This window comes from Drosophila elegans, unplaced genomic scaffold (genome assembly GCF_018152505.1).
Source record: "Drosophila elegans isolate 14027-0461.03 unplaced genomic scaffold, ASM1815250v1 contig_814, whole genome shotgun sequence".
Taxonomy (NCBI): Eukaryota; Metazoa; Arthropoda; class Insecta; order Diptera; family Drosophilidae; genus Drosophila; species Drosophila elegans.
This window is the reverse complement of record NW_024546167.1, coordinates 655,306-673,020: the sequence shown is the minus strand read 5'-3', so window position 1 is coordinate 673,020 and position 17,715 is coordinate 655,306. Positions and strand designations below refer to the sequence as shown.

At 36.1% G+C, this 17,715-nt stretch overlaps 2 protein-coding genes across 3 annotated transcripts; one reads left to right on the top strand and one right to left on the bottom strand.

The window, feature by feature from the left end:
- Positions 1–1,031: 1,031 nt before the first annotated feature.
- On the top strand, positions 1,032–11,337 carry LOC108141917 (MAGUK p55 subfamily member 6). 2 transcript variants are annotated; one of them, XM_017265539.2, is made up of 10 exons: positions 1,032–1,429; positions 2,457–2,554; positions 6,850–7,002; positions 7,893–8,390; positions 8,925–9,023; positions 9,084–9,245; positions 9,309–9,519; positions 9,939–10,270; positions 10,332–10,406; positions 10,571–11,337. In XM_017265539.2, the coding sequence occupies exons 1-10, from the start codon at positions 1,324–1,326 to the stop codon at positions 10,745–10,747; spliced, it is 1,911 nt and encodes a 636-aa protein (XP_017121028.1). In that variant the 5' UTR covers positions 1,032–1,323; the 3' UTR covers positions 10,748–11,337. The 2 variants fall into 2 exon arrangements, with proteins under 2 accessions (XP_017121028.1, XP_017121030.1); XM_017265541.2 differs by lacking the exons at positions 1,032–1,429; positions 2,457–2,554 and adding an exon at positions 4,711–4,787.
- Positions 11,338–11,344: 7 nt separating this feature from the next.
- LOC108141918 (proteasome maturation protein) lies at positions 11,345–13,129 on the bottom strand. The gene is made up of 3 exons (XM_017265542.2): positions 13,019–13,129; positions 12,689–12,954; positions 11,345–11,590 (listed from the first exon to the last, which is right to left on the bottom strand). The coding sequence occupies exons 1-3, from the start codon at positions 13,019–13,021 to the stop codon at positions 11,455–11,457; spliced, it is 405 nt and encodes a 134-aa protein (XP_017121031.1). The 5' UTR covers positions 13,022–13,129; the 3' UTR covers positions 11,345–11,454.
- Positions 13,130–17,715: the final 4,586 nt, after the last annotated feature.

Genomic DNA, 17,715 nt, shown 5'->3' with positions numbered 1-17,715 from the left:
CCATCGTTTTTTTTCTTTTTGTGGTTTCAAAACCAGAACCAGAGATCAGTATTGGAAAGGGACATTCGGTCGTTTCTCTTTCTGTTAGTTCGACGATTCGCTTACATTTTTCTGTAAGTTCGACGTTTGGCTAACATTTCACTGCAATTCACAAGTCCACCATCTCGGCAGGCAACATGTTGACCGTGGCAAACAACATGTTGTCCAACGCCATGTTGCTTAGAGGTGGGGAAACAAACCAACATCGATATACAGATGTTTTCATGTTTGTCCCTCCAGGTTCTTGATTTTTATATTTTTTTTCCTTTACGCTCAATTACGGATTGCGTTGTTTGCGAATTGCTTATATAGATTTTTCGCTGGCATTCATGTTGCAGCAGCTTGTTGCTGTTAACCCTTACTATATGGCAAAAAACTAAAAAAAAAATTAACAAACAAGAAAAAAATTCCGATTGTTCCTATGTGAGCTATATCCTATAGTCGTCCGAACCGATTCGTCTAACTTATGTACTACCTTCAATAGAAAGACAACTTTTGGGAAAGTTTTATGCAGATAGCTTTTAAACTGAGAGACGTAGAAACGGATCGACTCTCCTAGTGATGCTGATCAGAATATATATACCTTATAGGGTCGGAAATATCTCCTTCACTGCGTTGCAAACTTCTGACTGAAATTATAATACCCTCTGCAAGATTATAAGCATAATGACGTCTTACTCTCTGCTAAACTCCTTCAAAAGACGCAATTTATGTCCTCAATAAAGCTCCGCATACACCTACATAATAAAAACGTAATTTATGCTACTAAAAATTTTTAAATTTAAGGCCTAACTTTTTTAAGGAAGTTGGTCGTAATTCCGATGCTATAAATCACGAACAACAAGTTGCTTATATGAAATGGCGCCGATAAATTAATTATTTGAAAACCGATAGGCGCACTTTATTTAAAATTCTACCAGAAAAAGCTTTTTATTTGAGCTTTGAATTAAGCATGCAACAAAAGCGGTTTCTCAGTTTAGTTAGACTCTCTCTCACAAACAAGTCGGTTGTTCCTCGCTGCCGGAGATGTAAATTCTTCTCGCGAGTGATTGTTTTTGTTGTTTTGCGTGGCGTTGTATTTATAACAATAACAACAAGTGATTAGCTCCTTCAAGACAAGTTGGGTTTTAGAGGCTTGACATATGGCTAAAACATAAGGGTGACCCCTTTTTTGGCTCGAAATTCGAGACATCCTTGGTTTAACATCATTTTGGGCTATTATTTTGGCCCCCTCCCATTCGGTACTGCTTCTTCCTCTCATTTTGCCCCGTTCTCGGCGCCACAATGGTGCGGTGGAGCGCTCGGTCACGACGTCAAGCTCGCCAGGATAAAGTGGAGCTGTTGGCCAGCAACAACAAAGTGAATGGCGAGGACGATACGTCCGATAACGGTACGTGGCAAGGGGTGTCCGCACCGCCGTAAAGGGGTCATTTTAGGAAAAGTTTCCCCAATCATCACATCTTTATATGATAGTAAAAGATACTTTAAAGTTATTTAATTTAGAAAAATACGTTTTGGTAACCTGCTTAAAAATGTTTATTTTACGTTAATACAATTTAGTTTTAAAACACATACAAAGAACAAAATTGTTAACTTAAAATACATTTCTTATCCATTTAAGTAGCAATCGTAGACATACTCTGAAAAATAAAAATTTAAAATTATGTATGTCCTGAAATAGTAATAGTTTTTCATATATGTTTGTTTTATTCGGAGCAATTTTGGTAGCCAGTCAGTAAAATTAAGCTAAGAATAGCCACTTAATAAATCAAAATGAAAAGCTAGTTTTTAGATTGACACAAATTACCCATAATGTTTTTTATAAAATAAATAAACCATATATTTATGCCTTATACGAAATATAAAAAGGTTATAAAGTAGTTTTAAACGTAAATAAAGATGATGAGCTTTTTAAGCTCAAAGTTTAATTCAAAATAGAATAGTTGGGCCAATTGGCATTAAAATAATCTTCGATTTGCAGAAATTAGGAAAGCTTTACCGTTTTTGAGAAACCAGTTTGCATTAAATACAATAGAATTTGTTGTATTTAAGCCGCAGTCCACAAAAAAACGTAATCAAACTTGCTTGACAAGATCTAACACTTTTTAGAAATTATTTAAAACTTGGCCATTCTTTTAAATTATGTAATTTGGTTTTAAAGAAAAGTAAATAAAACGAAATAGCCTAGATATTGAGCTTATTTGAAACATAAAATCTGTCAATTTCAATTTCATAGTTTAATATTTCAAACGTATACTTTCTATTCGAAAATGACCCCTTTTCTAAAATCCTAGATGCGCCCATGTTTCTTGTATTATAAAGCAGACATTAAGCTGCCAAAACGATTGTCGTTTCGTCTGTTTGCGATTGCAAGTTTACGACTGTGATTTGTCTTAAACACTTTCCTTTCGATTTAGCTGCCTTCCGCAACTCGACGGACCTATCTGACCACGATGAGATCTTCCTCAAGGGCTTGCTGCGTAGCAATCCCAGCACGCCCCACAAGGAACTGATGGTAAGTAGACCAGAACGCACAAACGTAAAAAGTCGAGAAAAAATAACTCGGTACAATTTGTGACCCACTTATTTGACTTCGAGCATCTGCTCAAAAAGAAAATTGCGCATACGTTTTCCACACATTTTCCATTCACACCGACACCGACACATACACATTCGCCATTTGTGTTTACTTTATCGATGGCATTGCATGCTGATTTTCGGTCTAGATAGAATTTTCCGGGCTGCTAATATATGCGTGTGTTTGCTTTCCTTATTACATCATTTTCTTTGCCTCCCACAAGCAAAATAAAAAACAAAACCTTTCTGTGTATAAAATGATTTTCAGGCCTAAGCCATATACACTTCAATTGCCTTTCTTCTCTTATGTCTTTTGTGGCAATTATTATGGCCCATTAGCACTGTCATTTTTTCTTTGCCTATCCACTTGTGTATTTTCGCACTAAACTTGACCTCTATGATGATGAGTTTGCTTTAATGCAGATGGTGAGAGATTTCTATTAGATCATCGTGATATAACCATTTAAGTGAAAATTGGGCTGACATGCACGATTGCTTTTTTTTTTTGATTTTAACGCCTTTTTGGAGTTTTTATGTCAGAAAAACTGACTGAAAGTTTGTAACCTAATCAAATTGTAAATATGTTTAAGTGATTAAGCGGCAAACACGCCAACAAGCTATGAAACAGTGAGTTGATGTTACTATGAAAATTAAACGAAGTTCTTGTGCTCTGTAATAAACAATTAAGAACAAATAATGCCAAAGTAAAACCAATTTCAGTACTGATATAGTACTGATGAAGTTTTTATTTAATGACAATATATCAGCCATTTCTTAGAAGATTTTGAATTGACCACCATTTGCATTTCAATCATTATACAGAACTGCAACTGCAATTTAGTAATAAAGACCGTTAAGAATAATATTTTTAATACAAATGCCCATTAAATAGGGCTAGCGTAAACCGAAAGTTATTATAGCCTTAAACAAGCATGGCAGAAACAAAACAAGCCAAACCAAAACACAGAAAATATAAAAGAAAGCAACATCGCGTGACGCGGATAATTAGAATCCAACATTTTCCGAGGTATTTCACTGGGCAGGTTTATACGATTGTGGTTTTTATGCTGCGGTTGGTGGCTGTTGAGAAAGGTAGTGAAAGTAATTAAGCCTACGGAGTCACGAGATAAGAAAATATGAAATGTCACTTACCACTTCCCAATTTCGATGACCACCCAACTTTCCTGTCGTCACCGCTCCTTCGAACACTCCCCCATTTTATGCAGATTACATAAAACGAGGAACAAGTCGCCGAGTCAACTCTTTGACATCAACGCCCCAAAGAAGTTGTGTGTATTTGAGTGTGAATAAGAAAACCGGTTTGGAAATATAGTTTCAACGTAAACACGACGCTTTTTATGTTACCTGAGCTCGAAAACGATGCACAAAAAGCGCTTAACTTGTTGGCCTACTAATGCAGTTGTGGCTGGGAGTACAAAAAACATATAGAGGGTAAGAAAGAGCGAAAAAAAGCTTAGCAGCGAAGATTGAAATCGGATTCAGATGCTGGCAAGATCACAAAGGCATTTGGTATGCTGTTCAAAACTTGGAGTTTAAAGCCAAGAACGAAATAATGTTTTGAAGTTTCCATATTTTTAAAAACTTACTTTAAAAATATTCTCGTTAATCCAAATTTAAGTTCTCTAAACTTAAAAAAAAAGGGTTTGCGTTCCAGACCAGCCCTTTTTTCCCCTTTCTTATTTTAATTATTTTCGATGTGTATTTAAATTGAATTATTGTATTGCAGATCTTAATGTAGTCAAAGTTTATAATAACAAGACAAAATATTAACAATTTATTAGATATCAGTTTTTGGTCTGTAGGTCTATCTGATCGGTAGCATAACTTCAAGATAAAGAGAGGGCAACCCACTGTAAGCTCAAATTTAGCATTTGAGCCACTGTTAAGTGTAAGCTAACATGCCGATAACATAGCTGCGTACAGTTGTAACTTGGCTCACGACGAGCTTTTTTCACGGCAAGCCAGCGAACGAGAGCGAGAGCGGCTGCTTAACCAAAGAGACGGCAACAGCTAGCCCTAGCTCGCTCACTAACTCGCCGCTCGATTCGATTCGATTCGAGAGCTTGTGAGTCAGTTACTTGCGAGCAGTGCTAACGTTCAGTTTACATTCCGGCTTAAAACGCGCGTTTCGATTTTGTTGGCCCATTCGAGTGAGTGAGCATTGATGCTTAACTGTATTGGTACTAATACGGGAGTGTGTGTGAGCGTGGCTTAAACGGGGCGGCTTCGTTTTGAACCAAAAGGCAACAGTTAGTTGGCCCTCTCTCTCTCTCTCTCCCACTATCTCTCAGCAAACGCTTTTCCTCCACTTGAAATTCTAAAGAAAACCTGTGAATTTTCGAAACCCACTGTTAATAAAAAATCAATCAATAATATTGTTAAAACGAAAAAGTGGAACAGTTATTAGTGTGTTGTGCTAGTGCCTTGGTAACCCCACTGCGAAAAGCTTTTCCAAGCTTAAATTGATGACGTAGTCGCCGAGAACTGTTTTGTAACCTGGCCAACAACAGTCTTGGCCATGTTTTGGCATTTCAAAAAAAACCCAAAACTCCATACTAACAAAACTTTTCAAACTCCCAAAAACGCAAAGAGAGGCTCTCTCCCGCACACACCTATACACCGATATATCCGCTCACTCTTGGCTTTAAACGCTCACTAGCGTTTTGGGAGTGGCTCCAAAAAAAAGTGAAAAAAGCATATAAAAGACCAATAAAAATATTACCCACTGTTAATGTAATTAAATAAACGTAATGGCCTTAAAAACTTATAACTTAATCCAGCATCTGTGTTGGCCAATTTTGTTTAAGTTTACAAAATGCCACAGCTTCTGTCAGCCTTCAAAAAAAATAAAACACAATTACCTTGTTGTTTACGTGTTTTTTTTTTTTCGCCTGAGTGTCTAATTAACAGTTTGCTTAATTAGTAAGCACCTGTTGCGGTACATTATATTTTGAGGCAATTTTAAACTGACGTTGTCGTTGACGAAAACATTTTGCTGAGTGGAGGTGAAAGCCCTAAGCCAAAGTATCAATAACAATTGTGGGTGTGTGTGAAAAAAGGGTGGGGATTGTCTGTCGCGTGGGGCTTCTTCACTATTTTTCACACGGAAAAAAAGAGCTCAACTGAAATAAAACCCGTAGAACTCAGCAGAAATTCTAAAAGGGCGGCAGGAAAATAAATAAATAAATAAACAAAGATCAACAGGATTACTCATCGATTGAGAACGCATTTCAGAGAAATATTTTTAAAAGCTTGCTGATAATTTATTCGAATTGAAAGAGGCATTTAGAACCCATTTTCAGAGTTCCCAAAATGTGACCCATTTTGAATTATTCTTATTATTCGAATTGAAAGAGGCATTAAGTACCCATTATCAGAGTTCCAAAAATTTGACCAATTTTAACAGGATGTTAGATAAAAACCAGATTCCTTAAGATCCAGTAAAAATCGAAAGGAAATCGGGTTTTTCCTCATTAGCTAACAGGTTGTCAGAATAAAACTGATTCTTTAATCCAATAAAAACGAAAGGCATAAAACGTTTGAAATCTGTCTCTTGTCACCTCACAATAATTAGATATAACAAGTTAAACTTCCACTCTTAGCAATAAATTCCTAACATTCCATTCAGTTAAAAGGCAAACATACTGATTGTTTTCCCAGAATAGAGTTCTTATAGAGAAATGCATTTTCCCTCGTTTTCCGCTTATCACATTCTCGGGCGAAAGAGAGAAAGAGAAAAGCACTCGCACAATAAATACCCCATACCCATAAATATTGCATGAGTTGACTCAGATGACTTTCCCATTGTGGGCGGAAACTGCCGAGGGGCCAAAATAATAAATACAAAATGCGAGTGAATCACAAAGACTGCAGACGCAGGGAACAAATATTGCCGGAAGATGAAATTATGTGCAATTAAAGCAGAAAACTCACTTTCCATGCGACCCAAATTCAAATGGCAAGCGACATAATTTTTGACCTAAGACTCCAAATATTCTGTTATTCTGTTGTCAACAGCAGAGTTCACGGGGGGGTTAAATGGCACAGAATGAAGAGGTCTGCCCAAAAAAACTTGGTCCAATTAACGCACTCACTCAATTAAGTTGGAGGCATCTTATAACTTGACCTAGGGCAGGCACGCCCCAGACACAGCACTGAATTTAATTAGCCGCACATGACGAACTCTTCGCATTTTGTCTTTTTCCTCTGCAGCTGAATTCGACCGAGCCGCAGCCAGTGCCATTATTCCTGCCCGCTCATCTGAATAACAAGCCGATCTGCGACGACATTATCCGCAAGTTCTCACCCTCGAGGCGTCTGGAGTCACGAGAGCTCGCCAAGCTTCTCGCCCAACCGCATTTTCGTGTAAGTAGTCAAGGAAAGTGATTGGGAACTAGAAAATATTGCACAAAAGTTATTTATCTTACTTTCAATAGTCAACTTTTATTGTGACAGCAAAGTTGGTTTTAAGTAATCCTTTTAAATTCATATTTCCTGAAACCGACTTATTAAACCATTTTCTTTTGATAATATTATCTTTTAATTTCACGTATATTTTTAAATTTACTTCAGAAATTATTTCAACATCATCTAACGGATGTCAGCCACCTTATTTATTTATTCTTTTAAGATAGGGCTTTAGGGATTTTATTTTCAACATCACTAAACGGAAGTTAGTCATCTTATTTATTTATTTTTTTAAGATATGGCCTGCGTTTCAGAAGGCTTCTCTGTTTTGCTGATCTAACTCAATTTTAAAACCATTATCTTTTTGCAAAAGTTTGCAAGCAGATTGCTCTGCTAAAAGGAAAAGCTAAGCGAAAAAAATATACATTAAAAAATTTACAAATAAATTTATTGCTCAAAATTACAGATTCCAAAAATATATATTCGAATTCTTTTAATACTTGCATTTTTTTTTTAGATTTTGCTACTAAATCAAAATTTTTCAAAAGGAATGATTTTTAATGAAACTAATGTTTTGTATCTTTTTTTGAATCATATAATATTTAGTTAGTTTAAGTTAGACTTATTTTTAGCATATATGTGTAAGTAAGCATATCATTGTTGACTATAAATCAATAAATAAAATAGCATTTCCGATTTCAAAAATAAACTTTGAGGGATTTTTCTCTGTATGTTTTCCATATTCTTTTAATTTTAATTGATTTGAATGATTAAATAAACAAGATATATATAGATTTAAATTTTGTTTATATGATTATTTTAATAAACAATTTTTAATTTTATTTCAGGCTCTCTTGCGCGCCCATGATGAAATAGGTGCGCTTTACGAGCAACGACTGAAAGCTGCCGGCGGATCCACCACCCAACTAGAGATCGCCAGCCAACGCCAATCGGGTGGCTACCTGTTCACGGAGGACATTCTAAGCACCAAGATGCCAGTGGAGACCATCAAAATGGTGGGCCTGCGCCGCGATCCCAGCAAACCGCTGGGCCTGACCGTCGAACTGGATGAGTTCAAGCAACTGGTGGTGGCCAGGATTCTGGCAGGCGGCGTCATCGACAAGCAGGGCATGCTGCATGTGGGCGATGTGATTCTGGAGGTGAATGGCACCCCAGTCCGTACGCCCGATGACCTGCAGGTGGAGGTGTCGCGGGCCAAGGAGAATCTCACCCTGAAGATCGGACCCAATGTCGACGAGGAGATCAAGAGCGGTCGCTACACTGTGAGTGGGGGTCAGGTAAAGCAGAATGGCATCGCGGGTCTCGAGACGGGCAAGAAACTGACGGTAAGTTCGATGTCTGCTTGAAGAATTCTTTTTTTCTCCCAAAGATTGCTGCTTGCTTGCATGAATTTTGATTAGTTGGGAGGGCATTCTATGTAGTTGGGCTTGAGATTGTTTAAAAGTTTATTGAAAATTCAACAAATGAAATTAGAATTTTTATTATATAAATTACTGTTATTTGCTACGTTTCTATTTTAATATTTTTAATTAACTACATTGATCAAGATGATCAGCTGTTTTTAAAAAGAAATAAAAACATCTTATCATCTTTGATTCTTTACCATTATTAATTTGTGTATTCGTGGGTTTATTGTGCTAGCTGCACTTTTTTTAAGTACTGCTTACAACTTTTTATTTTAAAGAAAACCCAATTATAGTCGTAAAATATAACTAAATTAATATTGGTCAGTCCTAGAACGAAATTCCATCAAAATTCTCGAATCGCTTGCAACTAAGTAAGTAAATCTTGGCTTGGTAACCAAAAAGCAGTTGAAACCTTAACTTAATTTTAATGGTTAATTTATGTTTTAACAACAGTGCTATATGCGTGCCTTGTTCACATACAATCCCTCGGAGGATTCATTACTGCCATGCAGGGACATTGGTTTGCCCTTTAAATCGGGTGATATTTTGCAGGTAAGTTGATATAAACAAAATACTATATTCCAATCAATATAATCTCACTATCCCCAAAAGATCATTAATGTCAAGGACCCCAACTGGTGGCAGGCTAAGAACATTACTGCCGAATCGGATAAAATTGGTCTTATACCATCTCAAGAGCTGGAGGAGCGACGCAAAGCTTTTGTGGCCCCCGAAGCGGATTATGTTCACAAAATTGGCATTTGCGGGACGAGGGTAAGTTTACCCATAACGCTTTTAAATCATGACCTAGTTAAACATTATACCATTTCCTTTTAGATCTCGAAGCGTAAGCGAAAGACCATGTACAGATCGGTGGCCAATTGTGAGTTCGACAAGGCGGAACTTTTGCTCTATGAAGAGGTCACCCGGATGCCTCCGTTCCGCAGGAAAACCCTGGTCCTCATCGGCGTTTCCGGAGTGGGAAGACGAACGCTCAAGAATCGTCTGATCAACAGCGATGTGGACAAGTTTGGAGCAGTAATTCCACGTAAGTGTACTTTAATGATTGTATATGTATATAGAATTGTTCAAAATTCTATAATAGTTTTAGCTTTCATAACATAGTGTTACAATGAAAATTTAAGCACAGTTGTAACTTATTGTTATTAACTTATATATTATTATAAGTTATTATTTTTTAGTTTGTTTTGCTTTGTTTAGATTTGGAATTAACATAAATCGAAATGCAGTCTTTAAAATGTAAAAAAAAAGGTTCCAACAATTTATTCCATATTTTTAATACTTTTGCTTAAAGTTTATTACCGTTTGTCCATTATTAATTAAGGCAGAAACACTGAAGTCTGTAGTTAAAATTGCAGTCAACAGATTTATGAATCGGACTTATACTATTCAATTTAATTATTAAGGTTTTTAATAATAATTGACTTAATTACTTACCCGCTACAGATACCAGTCGTCCCAAGCGCGCCTTGGAGGAGAACGGGACGAGCTATTGGTTTATGGATCGCGAGGAGATGGATGAGGCCGTGAAGAATAACGAGTTCTTGGAGTACGGCGAGCACAATGGCAATCTGTACGGCACCCATTTGCAGTCCATCAAGGATGTGATCAACAGCGGGCGCATGTGCATCCTGGATTGTGCCCCAAATGCCCTGAAGATCCTGCACAACAGTCAGGAACTGATGCCATTTGTCATTTTTGTGGCAGCGCCGGGCATGGAACAGCTCAAGACGATCTATGCGGATCGCCGGGCCACGGGCTCCAATAGGAATCTATCAGTATGTTTGACATAGTACCCTTAGATTTGGCACTCCTATAATCCGAGCACGTTTTCCACAGTTCGATCGCCAGAGTTCCATTAGATTCAGCTCCAGACGTGCCCGTACGCTTGAGTCCCTAGCATCGTTGTATGAGGTAAAGTTGCCCAATGACCCAATGCTAAGAGAAATACGTATAAAATGTGATCAATTCACTCATCCGCTTGGTGCACCTAGGCCACCCTAGTAGCCCTCTTAGATATCTGCCTGAATACCCAGACATTGCTTAACACATTCGATTTGTATGGTTATATTCAACAGGACGACGACCTGGTTGCCACCGTCGAGGAGAGCAGCTTTGTCCAGCGAAAATACGAGAAATACTTTGACATGGTCATCGTGAACGAGGACTTTGATGAGACATTCCGTCAGGTGGTGGAAACCCTCGATCAGATGAGCCACGAGGAGCAGTGGGTGCCCGTCAATTGGATCTACTAAAAACGAAACTCTAAACATAAGCTATTGCAAATCGCCTTCCTGCTTATAGAGAAAATATATACAACAAAAAATCTATTGCCTATCATCACAATAAAAGGGATTATTTCAGTAATTGAAGATATAAAAATTACAGCGCACTACAAAACTAACAAAAAAAAAACAATCAATTTCCAATAAAGATTTGAAAACTCTTTCACGATTAGCTCAGTAATATCTGTTAATTCCAAAATCAATTACTGCTATTTTCCTCTTTTAATATCAAATATGTATATATGCAATGTTTTGTATAATTTGAAAATCGCCCTCCGTTTACAATTCAGTTTGCCTTAAGTATAAGTCTAATTTTACGAAACGATTTCGTCCATTTTAAAATCTCTTATTGTTTTATTTATACATACATAATGATTTATGTCGATGCATATCTCTTCAGTTTATAATTTTAACGAATCTCCTCAGTACAACAATCCTTTCTGCCAATATTTCTTGTAGTTTTTAGACTTGTTTGAATAAAGTGTATAAGTTTAACGAACTAGTTGAATATTGATGTGAAGTAAAACAAATAAAATACAAATAAATTTGGCTCAAAGAAATGCGAGATTTTGTTATCCTTTAGCCAGGGCACCAAAATAAATTTTATTAGCTGAATATTAACTGTTAGAATGTGTGGGTTGAATGCCAAGCATTTAAGCAACTATATTTATGAGGATTTACTGGTGAATGCCAAGTGATTTCTCCACCACAGCGTGGGGCTGACGCATTTGCTCGCTATACTCGGGTAGATTCATAAAGTCCTCGAAACCAATGGAGTCACAGCGGCCAGTCAAAACATCATCCATGAAGTTACTGCAAGCAATAATTAGACAATTGAGAAAGAAAGTCTGATGGAAATCAAAAAACGTTTAGTTAAACAATAATTTCGTAAAATGTGTGTTGATGTTCAGAAACCAATTGTAAACCAATTTTGAATTTGCAAAAATATTATAAATTTGTTCTATTTATCCTAGAAAAAAATGTAAGTGAAACTTAGATTTGCATTTGCATAAATTACATTAAACAATTTGACGAGCTGGTATTGCGCGGATAAAACCATATCTAGATATTTAAGTATATTAAAGTATATTGTTTGCAGAATCTTTTTCTCTCAGGGTTTACAAAGAAAGTTCAACCATTTTTTCTCTAGACTACTTCTTATACAATTATATCCTATTGATATCCTAATTAAAAATGTATATTGCAGCCGAGAAGTCGACATTTATGATCACAGCCATATCATTATCAAAAGTTCAGTTTTTTATAACCCTTGCAGCTATTGCAAAAAATAAATTCTCTTTAAAAAATCTTTATTTCGATTTATATGCGTATATGTTTATAAACATTGAAGCTATTATGCTGCTGATAAAAAGACATACTTCAAAAAAGACATTTTCGAAAAAATCGATTTAAAGTTTTTCATACGTGAACTATCTAAACTATTGAAAAATAATAAAAATAAAAAAATTGTAACCCCCCCTTTGAAGGGGCTTCAACATTTTTTAATGGAAAACTATTTATTAGTTGGTTTTATACGGAATCTTTTCAGTCTGATTAATGACTTACGTTTTTGTTATTAAATGACTTAAAGGATGTATTAAAAAGAATGGTTATATTTGACACTTCCAACTTATATCTGAATTGTCAATTAATTAATTAATAGCAAAGACAGAAAACAATAAAACGGCTGATTATAAACAGGTCTGTTGTCAACTACACTAGAGATAGAATTGTAAACTAGATCTTTTGTGAAACATTTGGAATGATGTTGTTTCCCTGTGATAATACAGCTACCTAGTTATAATACAGATTCCCGGTAATGATAGGGATCCTATGACTGGTGTTGTATTGGGCTTGATTATGGTTCCCTGTGAAGATGAAGGGATATTCCCTGGGATGACAAACACTTACCTGGACGGAAGGAAGGGCAGACGGCCCACCTGGCGGGCTGCGAATCGCTCCATTCCCATTTTGAGGGGCACGCCGAGTCCCTCGCGGTTGCGCAGCATCTGCATGTTGAGGTTGTACTGGTGCTCATTGTAGTTTAGCTCCGAATCGCGCAGCCGGTGGACATGGGCCAGTTGGTTCAGGCAATTGGCCTCCGTGGGCATTCCCACACGGCCGGTGGCATTCAGTACGGACACCTCTGCGGGCTGCACTTTTAGTGATGGCTGATACTGTATCGCGAGGAGTTATCACTTCATTAGCACCTTTGTTAAGAGGACAATCCCATTTACTCACCATCTTGTCTCTTCTTTTATTTTTATTTTCGATTTTTCAAAGAGAATCTAGTGATTTACAAAAACTCTTGTTGGATGACAAACAAATTCTGTTGGAGATGGAAGGCGGAGAAACATCGATGCCAACATCGATATCATCGATGTTTCTTTTTTACATCGGTCTTATCGATGTATAGCAGGGACATCGATATTTATCCATCTCTAAATAGTTATGGTTAATGTCTTAGCTAGCTGCTTAGCACTGGCTCAATCCATTTTACTTCACATTCTTATCTGGACTCAAACCGTATTCGTACATGGGAAGTGCGGTAAATTTGAATTTTTACCTTAGATAAGAAAAGATATAACTAACAAAAAAAAAAATTCGGAATAATTTATGATTAATTTTTTTTTAAACCTATATATGTTAATGTGCAATTCTGGGCTAATTTAACTTTTAGATTTAAACACATTTTAATGAATAAGCCAAAACAAAATGTAAGAAGCGTTTATCTTGTTGTTCTATGTAATTCGAAAACAAGCTCTTTTTCAATAATTTTGCTCTACATCGGTTTATATATTTTGGAATCAAAATATCATTACTTTTTTGAGTTAGTGTGTCCTGTAGTGTCCTGTATGTAGCTCCAAAAGTATTTATCCCATCAATTTAAATATTTGGTAGATGTTCTAGGCATACTCTACAAATTAAAAAAAATTTAATTGCGTACAATGCAATTATTTTTTGTCCATTTTTAGTAACATTTTTGTTTGTTTTGTATAATTTTTGGACTGCCATCCGTCACTTTAATTCAATTTAGTATTGATAAGTAAAATTTGGTCTATGTAAATTTGTTTTATTAGCGCGTTTAGCACATTGGTCAAGTGACGAACTTGAGTGTTGTGATTAATTACACCCTCGCCTGGCCGGCAACGTATATACAGTATATACATATATCGAACTCGCCCGCAGCTCTAATCAATTCGATAAACAAAAGAATTGCTGGCAGGCCCGGTGCGTTGTTTTCCTTTTCTCGCCCACACCTTTTAGCGGCTTTTATGATCTTCTGCTCCACAGAGACGCGATTCATTTGCATCGAGTGACAAGCGCGAACGAATGCGAACCCCCAAATAACACGACAGAGCTTAATTAGTGCATGGTCACTAATAAAGATTTCGGTCAGTGGATATTGTGTTAATCAATCCCCCGCACACAATAGACACAAACTGTCTCCGGGAGATCCGATCCTATCCAATCTGAACTTGAAACCGAAAGGCAGCCAAATAAAAACAATAACCGGATGGATCTGTAGCTTCGTTTTAAAGTGGAATAGCATATTTGCCAGTCTGATCTTAAGCGGAAACTCATTTTGTTTGTTATTTATGATTTCGATATTTTGATGTAGAACATTCTAAATTAATAAATGGAGTTATGATTCCGCCTTCATATTTGAACCAGAAATGTATTTAATTTTTTGATGATTAAGTACATGCAGTATAAATTTATTGGCACAACATTTATATAATTATTTTGCAGTATTCACGTTCAATAAATACTTGTGTCATTGATTGACTTAATTAATTAATTTAAATCGGTATAAATAATTTAAAATACAAATATAAATACAGAAAAATTAAAGTTCTAGTTTTTGATAAACTTAATTGACAGTGTTGAAATAATGTACACATTTTATTGTATTAATTTTGTTCTTTTATCACCATTATTTTTAATGAATGAACACTTTATTTAGAAACTGACAATTTGATAAGGGAAAATAATCAAGCAGACAATTCATAAATTTACAATAAGAATATCAGAACGGTTATATTTATGGCGTCTAGCTGATAAAAAAATATTCGATTATGTTTTAGATTTTTTTGTTAATTTGAGATGTACATCTACGTTCAATTTTGATGCAACTTTTTTATATGAATTAAAAAAAAGGTAATTCTTTTTTTTTTTCTTTATGTCCAATAATGAATGATGAGGAATTTAAAATATCAATAAAAGATATAAGTTACCTTGACTCATACAAAATCTTGAGTATTTTTGAAATATTTTTCTTATTAAACACTCCTTTTTCTTTCCCCTTCAAATCTTTTTCGACAATTGATTTATGGCACTTACTTTCCGTTTTACGGCCTTCACCAATTAATACATAGTAGACAAGTCTGGAGCGAATCAACCAATTTACCCAGTCGAATATATGGATATATGGATGAAAAGAGTCAACTTTGTATGGTCGGATGAAGATCTCAGGGCGAAAAGATCGAAATGTAAAAGTCAAATAAAAGTATAACGTCGAGAATTAACATTTTTTCACAGCAATAAAAGCATAAAAGTCGAAGATGTATACAAAAAAAAAAAATAAGGAAAGACATAGGTGCAACTAGAGGGGGGTCGATCAGATCAGGGGAATTCTTTTAAAAACCGTTTGTTTGTACTGATATTCTCTACCCCCATGGTTTTTATATGTGCACTGAGATAAATCTAAGAAAATTTAAGAATGAAACATATTATTTCGAATCTGAAGACCGAAATATAACGATTAAAATACCATTTTTTATTTTAAAAAAATATTTCTTTTAAAAACTTTTAAGTAAAATATTAAGTTTAAAATCATCACTTTGATGTCATTCCAAGATTAGATTTGTATTTTTATTTTTGTAAAAATGGTTTTGCTTACAATTACCTATTTTATATTTAAAACTAAAGTTGCTTAAATAGAAATACCGCAAAAAAACAGAATTGAGTTCTATTGTGTGTTCGCAGTTAAATTTCAAAAGAGAAAATTATTTGCTAACTAGATTTGGGATGTCTTGATTTCGCTTAATGCATAAGTACACCCATTTATGTATGACGTATATATATATAGTGTAAAATTTATAATCTTTTGCAGTCGTTCTCCACTGGATGCTGGCCAACGTTCGCCATTGTCGTCACTAATAGAGACATACAACGACCACTGGGAATTGATCACGGATCGAAAGAGGAGGAGGCTTCGTTAACGGCAGAAAAAGTTTGAATGTTTCGTTACTTTTCTCGGCTGCCATAAACTTTTATGGCTGCAAGACTCGGCGGAAGACGAGGACAATGGATCGGGGATCAGAGACGTGGAACAGGGAGCAGCTGTAAGCAGCCGTCGAGATGATTGGGCATTATGCCGGACCAGAGTCCGGGGCTATTCGGTATCTTTCTTTTTTTTTTTATATCCATAGGGGTCGCTGCCGCTTTGACGATCCTCCTCCCCATGGGTGCCAATTAAGATACGAGGAAGAGGGGTGGAGCTGGAGCAGGGCAACTGCTCTGGACCCTATTAGCAGCCATATTGCCATGCACTGAGAGGTCATAAAGTGAGCCACAAAAATAGAAGGCATACATGTTTAACTAAAACAATGGATTATAATAACAGATCTTTACTACTATTTGTTATATGTATAGATTAAACTTTATTCAATGGCGATATTAAATTAAATTAAATTAAAAATAGTGGTGATAGTTCCGCTTATCATGTATAAACATAAAACTTATCTTAAAATTAGCGTTTGGAAATATGTTTTCAGGGTTTCTTAAAATAATTTAAGTACAGAAAGAAAGAAAGAATAAAGAATCATATAATTATGGCTTTTCTGTTTGCATTTTTGTGATCAACCATTTTGCTGTAATCTAAAAAAAACGCTTTAAATATTATATTAATAGCTAATAATTAATTTTAAAAGTTTTTGAACTGCTTTATAAAGCTATATATTTTATCCTCTTTTTTGCTGTGCATGGTGGCCATAAAAGTTATATCCCGTTCGTGAGTGATCTGAGTAAGATCGCTCCGTACGTTTTATGGTCCCCATTCGCTATGATCCCGATCCCCTCCGCGCCATTGGACAACTGCCTTCCCATGAAACCAGATACATCAAGCCATAAATCAAGCGGCTGAGTGAGAGATGCCCGATTGCGTGATCCATTTTATCCATTTTTGAGAATGTCCAGGACATGTTTGGAAAAGAAATGGCGGACGCAAAACATAAGCTGTGAATTCGGCGTAATTTTGGCAGCGGCATTGTGTAATGCAGTAGCCAAGAAAAATAGAGGGTAGACGACAACAAGCAAGGCGTCGGCAAAAGTCAAAAAACCATTTCGTTACGCCAGGATGACCAAAGGCCAGCGACCAGAATGCAACGGGTTTAATGGAACGGGTTGAGTGGCAGAGTTCCACCAAATCGGAGAACGGACATATACATAAATACCTAAATATATCTGCCGATCTCTCGACATGTGCATTTGGCGTAACAGAAACAAATGCAAACACACACTGCAGTCGTCCGCTCCCAATTTGGTATATCTTTTTTTTAGCGTGTAGGTGTGAAAACGTCGTCCACTTCCTTTATCTGGGGGTATATTTTTCATTTTTTTTGTTTTATTTCTGGTTACTGGTCTCCCCGGGGTTTTTTTTTTTTTTTGCATCTTCGCTTACATAAAAGTCAAAATATTTTTGGTGCGAAATAAAATAAAACCCAGACGCTGTTTTAATCTTAAAACGTTTTCTGACTCGGTCACGGTTCCCAGTTCTCTTCGCTTGGAAACGCGTTGTATCAAAATCTGGACAGGTTGTATATTTCTCTTCGCATCGGCTTTGACATTTCCGATTCTGCTAATCGCAAGCCCTATAAATCAACCCTCAAGAGCCCCAGCCAGGGTAAAACTGCTTTGCTATAGTGAACTAGACT